General features: G+C 35.5%; 1 protein-coding gene across 1 annotated transcript; it reads right to left on the bottom strand.

Annotated features, from left to right (window-relative positions):
- Positions 1-1,263: 1,263 nt before the first annotated feature.
- Positions 1,264-10,153, bottom strand: LOC128373327 (heavy metal-binding protein HIP-like). Its single transcript, XM_053333616.1, has 8 exons — positions 9,834-10,153; positions 9,709-9,750; positions 9,480-9,542; positions 2,933-2,995; positions 2,805-2,846; positions 2,652-2,714; positions 2,288-2,416; positions 1,264-1,547 (listed from the first exon to the last, which is right to left on the bottom strand). The coding sequence occupies exons 1-8, from the start codon at positions 10,099-10,101 to the stop codon at positions 1,264-1,266; spliced, it is 954 nt and encodes a 317-aa protein (XP_053189591.1). The 5' UTR covers positions 10,102-10,153.
- Between the last annotated feature and the right edge of the window lie 206 nt (positions 10,154-10,359).

Raw genomic sequence — 10,359 nt, 5'->3', positions numbered from 1 at the left:
GTAACAAAAATAAATACAAACAATGGGCAAGATCTCAAGAACTTGTGATTGAAATTTTCCAATTTTTCTTTTTTTGTTTTCACTGTGTATTAGTAAATCCTTGGCTTAACTGAGTGCTTGGGTTGATTGTCGAAGTAATCTTTTTTCCCAGAACCCAGAAACTTCATAAAATAGATGTTTTGTTCTTAATTTCTACAAAACTACCATTTGTTATCCATATCAAACAAATGAGGTAACCACTGCTACCATCTGCTGTTAATGGGGTCATTTCTCCCATGAAATGAAAAATGAAAATCTGTCAATGTAATATCCAAGGATGAATATGACTCTCTCTATCCTAAATTATGAATGAAAGCTCATCAATGTTGGTGTGTGTGTGTGTGTGTGTGTGTGTGTGTGTGTGTGTGTGTGTGTGTAAGAGGGAAAGTACACATTATTTATATTTTTATTTTCTTCTTTAGTACCATTTACTGCTTTTTCTATTGTTATTGTATTGCTATTGATGCTGCAGTGTAGAGGAGCTGAAACCCAACAATGTTATCCCCTTAAAGTTGAATAATGGGATGTAACAATTAGAGCCCCACTGATATATTGGTCAGTCGATATCATTGGCTGATATTGACCTATCACACATATATTGGAGTCGGTGAATATGTTGTCTGATATGTGCCGATTTTCTTTTTTTATTGTTTAAAGTTTTAGAGGTTCTTAATTAAGTTTAATATATAAATGTTCATTTTCTTTTCTTTTTTTATTCATAGTTAATTATAATTATTGTATAAAATGACATCAGTGCAATGAAACAGTAATCAATGTAATGTAATAACGTTTATTGTTAAACAGTGAAATGTCCTGCCTACATTACATATCTTTGTCAAAAGTGTTTGATAATCACATTTGAGGGATCATTGCAAAAAAAGAAAAATAATTTATATATTCTGTACATAACATTATCAGCCAATATATTGATATCAGAATTTCTTTGAAATCCAGTATTGGTAGGGCACTAGTAACAATAAATGAATATTGAATTATTTATTTGACTAGAAGCCCAATTTGTGAAAAGCCAGAGTCAGCACTTTGTACTGACTATGAAGTCAGTCATGACTTCATAGTCATTCTTTTATTTCACATGTAGTTTGTTACAGAGCAAAGCCAACACAGCAACAATGTGCATCCTTTCATTTACATATGAATACTGTATGACTTGTTTGTAGACTATGCAAAAAACATTTGGGGTAAATACATTCTCATGTTTTAGTCTCACAGTGGAAAAAGCAGAAATCCCTTAAAGGTAGTACCATTATTGGTATTATCATATAGACTATAGTTAGCAGGTAAAACCATGTAGACCACATCCCCCTTTTCCAGCTGAAGAACCAGTGAACTAGAAAGTCTGGTATAGCCATGTTCATCATTGTAATTATCATTATACAACAATCTCTTTTCATTGTGATAGAGACAAAAACCACTCCATACGTTCTTCCGGAAATCCAGTGTATTGAGTGAGAAGTAGTAGACTCCTCTGACTGGGGCTGTGAAGTGACCTGCATCAGAGGAGAAAATCAGTGAGACTTTTTCCTGCTGTTGAACTACCTCTTCTCTAAGTTCAGTAGGCTGTTGCTTGCTTCTCAATACTTTGGTCAGACTGCTGTAGGTGGGTTTGTCTAATCTGAAGGAATTGTTGTTCAGTGCTCTTGCTTTGTTAACATCACATTTACCCAGCGACTGTATAGTCTGTAAAAGTTGAGAGCTCTCAGTTACACATTCAGTGAGTCAGTTTGCATCCCATAATGTTTATAGAAAGTGATATAACAGAGAGATATAAGTGATCACCTTAAAACAGATCAAAAACCTGTCAAAGTCTTTGCAGAACATTTCATTCTCTTGTGTTTTGTAAACTATCTGTAAATGTCTGTGCAAAGGTTTCACAAAACTGCATAAAGGAGAAACTCACTTCATCATAAGAACCTTATCAGTCACCAAATTAAATGTAATTACATAACACAAAATCACACATGACTCAATGTTGGCAAAGTACCAACAACCAGGCTCGAGCCCTCTGAGAGGACACAGAGGAACTACATTAAAAGTGTCATGATGCACTTTAAAAGGTAAAATGGGTGAAATCTCAAAAAAGCCAATTCAAAGAGAAATTTCTCCTCCTCAAACAACCAAGTGTGCAGCTGGAGCCATAGTGGAGAAAAAAAGCAATTACAAAAGAATTATAATGAGTTCATTACATTATAATAGTTCATTTGTGTGTGTAGCAGAAAGAGATGAGTACCTGTAGTTGGACTGTAGGCCTGACCAAAGTTGCTGATGACTCTACTGAACTTAAGTGTGATGTCAGTATTGAATGGTCCAACTTGTCCATCATCAGTGAGACTAAGTGAGAACGCCACCTTTGGTCGGTCTGTGTGAATGTGAGAAGATTCACATAGAGGAAAAACATAGCTCCACTTATAAACAGTTGATGAACAAATTGTATTGTGTCTCGTTTGGTGAATAGTATTCATAGAAACTGATGTTACTCTGATCCTGTTGCATTTGGACTTTTTGAACGGAGCATGGAACTTCTGTGAGACGGCAGTATGAGCAGGCTGATTACTGGATGAAGTTACTCTTTAATAATGATATAATCAGTTTACCTGCATTCTGTCTCTTCAGCTCCTCCACCTCGTTTTCATTGGCAGTCATCCTGGCCTCCAACACTGTCAACACATTTAACATTAATATTATTGTGAACTATGTTTATGGCCAACAGGTTTTAAATTGTTCACATGATCACTATGGAGGCTGACCTGTGCTCTTATCTTCAAATGATGTTACTCTGGATTGAAGATCTGCAATAGAAGGCAAAATTAATAATCAGATTAAAAATTGATCAACAGGCAGCAGTTTTTACATTTCAATGATTGTTGTAGTTTACCTGTGTTCTCCTTCTTGAGCTCCTCCATCACATTTTCACTGGTGTTCATTCTGGCCTTCAAAACTGTGAACACATTCAACATTTTTATTTTAAAGGAGATAATCTACATAACTGGAATTTGAAATATCTGTATGTGTACCTAATAAACTAGCAGCTGTGTATTTTGCAGCTTTCTTCAGCTCCTCCACCTCGTTTTCATTGGTGTTCATTCTGGTCTCCAACACTGTCAACACATTTAATATTAATATTATTGTGAAGTGTGTTTATGGTCAGCAGGTTTTAAATTGTTAACATGATCACTATGGAGGCTGACCTGTGCTCTTATCTTCACTCGCTGTTACTCTGAATTGAAGATCTGCAATAGAAGACAAAATTAATAATCAGATGAATAATTGATCAACAGCAGATTAAAAAATTGAATATTGAACTTGTCTCTGCTAAATAGATAAATATCTTTTGACTTCTCTTCAGTCACTTTGGGAATTAAAACTGGCAAAAGTGCATCATTAGCGACACCTTGATATCAAATACATGTATTCTCATTGTTACCACACAGTATAAAAGAGACATTTTTACATTTTATGATTGTTGTAGCTTACCTGTGTTCTCTCTCTGGAGATCTTTGACCACATTTTCACTGGCGGTCATTTTGCACTCCAAAACTATCAACACATTTAAAGTTTTTCACTAAAACATTTATTTTGAATCTTTGATTTTTATGTCATTAAACATATCTAAGAAATTGTTACATTTAATTTTTTTTTTACATTTAATCTTTTGACTTCTCTTCAGTCACTTTGGGAATTTAAACTGGCAAAACTACATCATGAGCAACACCTTAATATCAAATACATGTATTCTCATTGTTACCACACAGTATAAAAGAAACATTTTTACATTTTTTACATTGTATTGATTGTTGTAGCTTACCTGTGTTCTCTTTCTGGAGGTCTTTGACCACATTTTCCAAAACTGTGAATACATTTTTAATTTTTACAATTTTAATTCTTTAATTTGACAGAAAAAAATCACAAACATAAATGAATGATACACTTTATAAAATATAAATATATACCTGCATTGTTGCTTTCACTGGCTGTCAGTCTGGCCTGTATGTCTGGAATAAAAGCAGTAAATTACTCCTAAAAGTAATGTTTATGTGAACATTACATGAATTTGTTGATCACTGTATGATCCATCACATCTTCACTGGTTTTCAAAAACTATCAACACATTTAACATTTTTATTTTAAAGGAGATAATCTACATAACTGGAACTTGAAATACCTGTATGTATAACTAATAAACTATCACCTGTGTATTTTGCAGCTTACTGTTGTTCTTAATAATGATATAATCAGTTTACATGCATTCTCTATCTTTATTTATAGCATTTCATTTATATTATGTAGATTACCTGTGTTCTCTCTGTTGAGTTCCTCCACATCTTTTTCACTGGCGTTCATTCTGGTCTCCAACACTGTCAACGCATTTAAAGTTTATCACTAAAACATTTATTTTGAATCTTAGATTTTAATCTCATTAAACATATCTAAGAAATTGTTACATTTATTTTTTTAGTTTGACAGGAAAATAATCAGAAACATTAATTAATTATATAGTGTTTTATAAAATATAAATATTTACCTGCATTCTCTATCTTGAGCTTCACCATCTCGTTTTCACTAGCCGTCAGTCTGGCCTGCATGGCTGGAATAAAAGCAGTAAATTACTCCTAAAAGTAATGTTTATGTGAACATTACATGAATTTGTTGATCACTATGTGAATGAACCTGTATTCTCCTGCTCCAGCTTCTCCATCTTGCTCTTGCTGTTGCTCAGCTCCACACTGTGTTTGATGGCCATGTCTCTCAGCTCCTTCAGCTCAGCCCAGATGTCAGGGGTGACGTTGGTCTGATCAGTGGTTGCTTTGACACCCAGGATCTCAGACTGAACCTCCGTCTGAGTGATATCATTCCCTGTCACCCCTCCACTCTCACCCTGAGCCCTCGTCCAGTACAGACAGAGCAGCAACGCCAGAAAAGCTGCAGCACGCCTCATTGTGAAATATCACCTCTTTAGACAGCAAGATGCAGTCTGACACCACTCCTTCAGTTCCGTCTTTATATCCACGTAAAACAGGTCACTGAACTGCTGTATGAGAATTAAACAGGTGTCTTTGATAAGGAATGCAAAAATAGCACCAAAGATCCTTGAACACTGAACTTAAAGCAAACAACAAGTTAGAATGATGTTCTTTCATAAATCGTTGGTAGTGAAAATTTGTAGTGTAAAGAGATGATAAGAGCAATGTCAGTGTTTTATTAAGCATAAATATGTATGTGTTTGTTTCCCAGACTCAAGTTGTAAAGAGTCTGGGTCATCGTCCATCTGATGTGTATTTTTATGTGTCTGAATTTATTGCAAATCCAACACAACAAAAAATATGCACTAAACATACGTTAAGACTCTGCTGCACTGTTATGGACTAACTCAATCTCATCAGATGGGATCCCTAAGACTACATTGGAGATAAAAAAAAAACCTAAAACTGACATTATAAAGACATGTTTCAATACAGAGGTTAAGATATAGCAGTTTACACAAACTATACATTATTTATATTTGTATTTTCTTCTTTAGTACTATTTTACTGCTTTTTCTATTGTTATTGTATTGCTATTGATGCTGCAGTGTAGAGGAGCTGAAACCCAACAATGTTACCCCCTTAAAGTTGAATAATGGGATATAACAATTAGAGCCCCACTGATATATTGGTCAGTCGATATCATTGGCTGATACTGACCTATCACACATATATTGGAATTGGTGAATATGTTGTCTGATATGTGCCGATTTTCTTTTTTTATTGTTTAAAGTTTTAGAGGTTCTTAATTAACTTTAATATATAAATGTTTATTTTTATTCTGTTCATTTTCTTTTCTTTTGTTATTCATAGTTAATTATAATTATTGTATAAAATGACATTAGTGCAATGAAACAGTAATCACCGCTGGAAATGTAATAACGTTTATTGTTAAACAGTGAAATGTCCTGCCTACATTACATATCTTTGTCAAAAGTGTTTGATAATCACATTTAAGGGATCATAGCAAAAAAAAGAAAAATTATTGATATATTCTGTACATAACATTATCAGCCAATATATTGATATCAGAATTTCTTTGAAATCCAGTATTGGTAGGGCCCTAGTAACAATAAATGAAAAGTGAATTATTCATTTGACTAGAAGCCCAATTTGTGAAAAGCCAGAGTCAGCACTTTAACTTCATAGTCATTCTTTTATTTTGTTACATCATTTATTTTGTTTAGTTTGTTACAGAGCAAAGCCAACACAGCAACAATGTGCATCCTTTCATTTACATATGAATACTGTATGACTTGTTTGTAGACTATGCCAAAAATTTGGGGGTAAAGAAATCCTCATGTTTTAGTCTCACAGTGGAAAAAGCAGAAATCCCTTAAAGGTAGTATGATTATTGATATCATCGTATATACTATAGCTGGCAGGTAAAACCATGTAGACCACATCCCCCTTTTCCAGCTGAAGAACCAGTGAATTAGAAAGTCTGGTATAGCCATGTTCATCATTGTAATTATAATTATACAACAATCTCTTGTCATTGTGATAGAGATGAAAAGCATTCCGTACGTTCTTCCGGGGATCCACTACAGTGAATGAGAAATAGTAGGCTCCTCTGACTGGGGCTGTGAAGAGACCTGCATCAGAGGAGAAAATCAGTGAGACTTTTTCCTGCTGTTGAACTACCTATTCACTAAGTTCAGTAAGCTGTTGCTTCTCAATACTTTGGTCAGACTGCTGTAGGTGGGTTTGTCTAATCTGAAGGAATTGTTGTTCAGTGCTCTTGCTTTGTTAACATCACATTACCCAGCGACTGTATAGTCTGTAAAAGTTGAGAGCTCTCAGTTACACATTCAGTCAGTTTGCATCCCATAATGTTTATAGAAAGTGATATAACAGAGAGATATAAGTGATCACCTTAAAACAGACCAAAAACCTGTCAAAGTCTTTGCAGAACATTTCATTCTCTTGTGTTTTATAATCTATCTGTAAAAGTCTGTGAAAAGGTTTTGAAGACCTGAGAACCTTATCAGTAACTAAATGAAATGTAATTACATAACACTAGGGGTGTGACGATATTTATACGTTGTTCTACATGTGTGTTTATGTGATACAGGATTTGTGCAATTTACTTTTATTTGTGTGTTTTTTTATTAGCAATATTTTATAATTTGTGATTTGTGATTGGATTCTTTATTTAATTTATTGTATCTAAGTTTTGTATTTTATTTTATGTTATTTCCATAAAAACCAAAATTATCTATCTATAAAATGTCTATGTATATGGGGAAAGCTTTTACAGTGCTTGAATTGTGCATTTTGCATACTGCATATGATAATTATATATTCAGAAAGTAGAACTGAAGTGATTCATTACAAGATGATCTGTTAAAACATTTCAAAATGCACCTGCATTATTTCCATTTTGTGAATTTCAAATAAAAGAACAGTCATATATTTTCTCATGTTTTCTTAAAAATATAGTTAAAATCTCATCTGGTCTCGTCTTGTGTATCGTCACACGCCTACATAACGCAAAATCACACATGACTCAATGTTGGCAAAGTACCAACAACCAGGCTCGAGCCCTCTGAGTGGACACAGAGAAACTACATTAAAAGTGTGATGATGCACTGTTAAAGGTAAAACTGGTGAAATCTCAAAAGAGCCAATTCAAAGAGACATTTCTCCTCCTCAAACAACCTAGTGTACAGCTGGAGCCATAGTGGAGAAAAAAGCAATTACAAAAGAATTATAATTAGTTCATTACATTATAATAGTTCATTTGCGTGTGTAGCAGAAAGAGATGAGTACCTGTAGTTGGACTGTAGGCCTGACCAAAGTTGGTGATGACTCTACTGAACTTAAGTGTGATGTCAGTATCGAAGGGTCCAACTTGTCCATCATCAGTGAGACCAAGTGAAAACGCCACCTTTGGTCGGTCTGTGTGAATGTGAGAAGATTCACATAGAGGAAAAAAATAGCTCCACTTATAAACAGTTGATGAACAAATTGTATTGTGTCTCTTTTGGTGAATAGTATTCAAACTGATGTTACTCTGATCCTGTTGCATTTGGACTTTTTGAACGGAGCATGGAGCTTCTGTGAGACGGCAGTACGAGCAGGCTGATTACTGGATAAAGTTACTCTTTAATAATGATATAATCAGTTTACCTGCATTCTGTCTCTTCAGCTCCTCCACCTCGTTTTCATTGGCAGTCATCCTGGTCTCCAACACTGTCAACACATTTAACATTAATGTTATTGTGAACTATGTTTATGCTCAGCAGGTTTCATATTGTTAACATGATCACTATGGAGGCTGACCTGTGCTCTTATCTTCAAATGCTGTTACTCTGGATTGAAGATCTGCAATAGAAGGAAAAAATAATAATCAGATTAAAAATTGATCAGCAGGCAGCAGTTTTTACATTTTATTGATTGTTGTAGTTTACCTGTGTTCTCCTTCTTGAGCTCCCCCACTTCATTTTCAACGGTCTTCAATATGGCCTTCAAAACTGTGAACACATTCAACATTTTTATTTTAAAGGAGAAAAATCTACATATCTGGAACTTGAAATATCTGTATGTATACCTAATGAACTAGCAGCTGTGTATTTTGCAGCTTACTGCTGTTCTTAATATTCAACAGTAAAATCTAGAATAGAATTTAAAATCCTCACTTTTAAAGCTCTCAATGGTCAGGTTGCATCATATCTTAAAGAGCTTATAGTACCTTATGTACCTACTAGAACACTGCGCTCCCAGCATGCAGGCCTACTTGTGGTTCCTAGTATCTCTAAAAGTAGAATAGGAGGCAGAGGCTTCAGCCATCAGGCTCCTCTCCTGTGGAACCATCTCCCAGATTCAGTCCGGGTGGCAGACACCCTCTCTTCATTTAAGAGTAGGCTTAAAACCATCCTTTTTGATAAAGCTTATAATTAGGGTCCGCCAGGCTTGTCCTGGACCAGCTCCTAGTTTATGCTGCTATAGGCTTAGACTACCGGGGGACTTCCACTCCCATGATGCACTGAGCTCCTCTCTCCTCTCTCTCTCTCTCTCTCTCTCTCTCTCTCTCTCTCTCTCTCTCTCTCTCTCTCTCTCTCTCTCTCTCTCTCTCTCTCTCTCTCTCTCTCTCTCTCTCTCTCTCTCTCTCTCTCTCTCTCTCTCTCTCTCTCTCTCTCTCTCTCTCTCTCTCTCTCTCTCTCTCTCTCTCTCTCTCTCTCTCTATTCATCCATCTATATCCATTAACATTCATGTACTAGCATTCAATAACCTAAACTTCTTCCCTGCTAAGTGCTTGCTCATGTGGGAATGTTGGGTCTCTTTAAAATTAAAACCTGAAGAGTTCGGTTTAGAACCTGCTCTATGTGTAAAGTTGTTGTGGTTTGGCGCTATACAAATAAAGATTTATTGATTGATGATTGATATAAGCAGTTTACCTGCATTCTCTATCTTGAGCTTCACCATCTCGTTTTCACTGGCATTCATTCTGGTCTCCAACACTGTGAACACATTTAAAGTTTTTCAGTAAAAGCTTTATTTTGAGTCTTAGATATTAATATCAGAAAACATCTTAAAGAAGTGTTTAAATTTAATTCTTGAGTTTGACAGGAAAACATCGCAAACATGAATTAATTATATATAATTTTATAAAATATAAATATCTACCTGCATTCTTGCTTTCACTGGCTGTCAGTCTGGCCTGTATGGCTGGAATAAAAGCAGTAAATTACTCCTAAAAGTAATGTTTATGTGAACATTACATGAATTTGTTGATCACTATGTGAATGAACCTGTATTCTCCTGCTCCAGCTTCTCCATCTTGCTCTTGCTGTTGCTCAGCTCCACACTGTGTTTGATGGCCATGTCTCTCAGCTCCTTCAGCTCAGCCCAGATGTCAGGGGTGACGTTGGTCTGATCACTGGTTGCTTTGACACCCAGGATCTCAGACTGAACCTCCGCCTGAGTGATATCATTCCCTGTCACCCCTCCACTCTCACCCTGAGCCCTCGTCCAGTACAGACAGAGCAGCAACACCAGAAAAGCTGCAGCACGCCTCATTGTGAAATATCACCTCTTTAGACAGCAAGATGCAGTCTGACACCACTCCTTCAGTTCCGTCTTTATATCCACGTAAAACAGGTCACTGAACTGCTGTATGAGAATTAAACAGGTGTCTTTGATAAGGAATGCAAAAATAACACCAACGATCCTTGAACACTGAACTTAAAGCAAACAACAAGTTAGAATGATGTTCTTTCATAAATCATTGGTAGTGAAAGTTTGTAGTGTAAAGAGATGATAAGAGCAATGTCAGTG

The sequence above is a fragment of the Scomber japonicus genome, chromosome 14 (assembly GCF_027409825.1).
Source record: "Scomber japonicus isolate fScoJap1 chromosome 14, fScoJap1.pri, whole genome shotgun sequence".
Taxonomy (NCBI): Eukaryota; Metazoa; Chordata; class Actinopteri; order Scombriformes; family Scombridae; genus Scomber; species Scomber japonicus.
Note: the sequence above shows the minus strand (reverse complement) of the source record. Positions and strands in the feature narration are given on the sequence as shown.

Excerpts from the sequence above, each read along its gene's own strand:
- LOC128373327 (XM_053333616.1), bottom strand. The coding sequence starts at position 10,101 with ATGAGGCGTGCTGCAGCTTTTCTGGTGTTGCTGCTCTGTCTGTACTGG. Across the intron at positions 9,543-9,708 it reads CAGTGAAAGCAAGAATGCAG|TGTTGGAGACCAGAATGAAT; the intron begins GTAGATATTTAT and ends ATGTGTTCACAG. Across the intron at positions 1,548-2,287 it reads GGCCTACAGTCCAACTACAG|GTCACTTCACAGCCCCAGTC; the intron begins GTACTCATCTCT and ends CCTCTGATGCAG.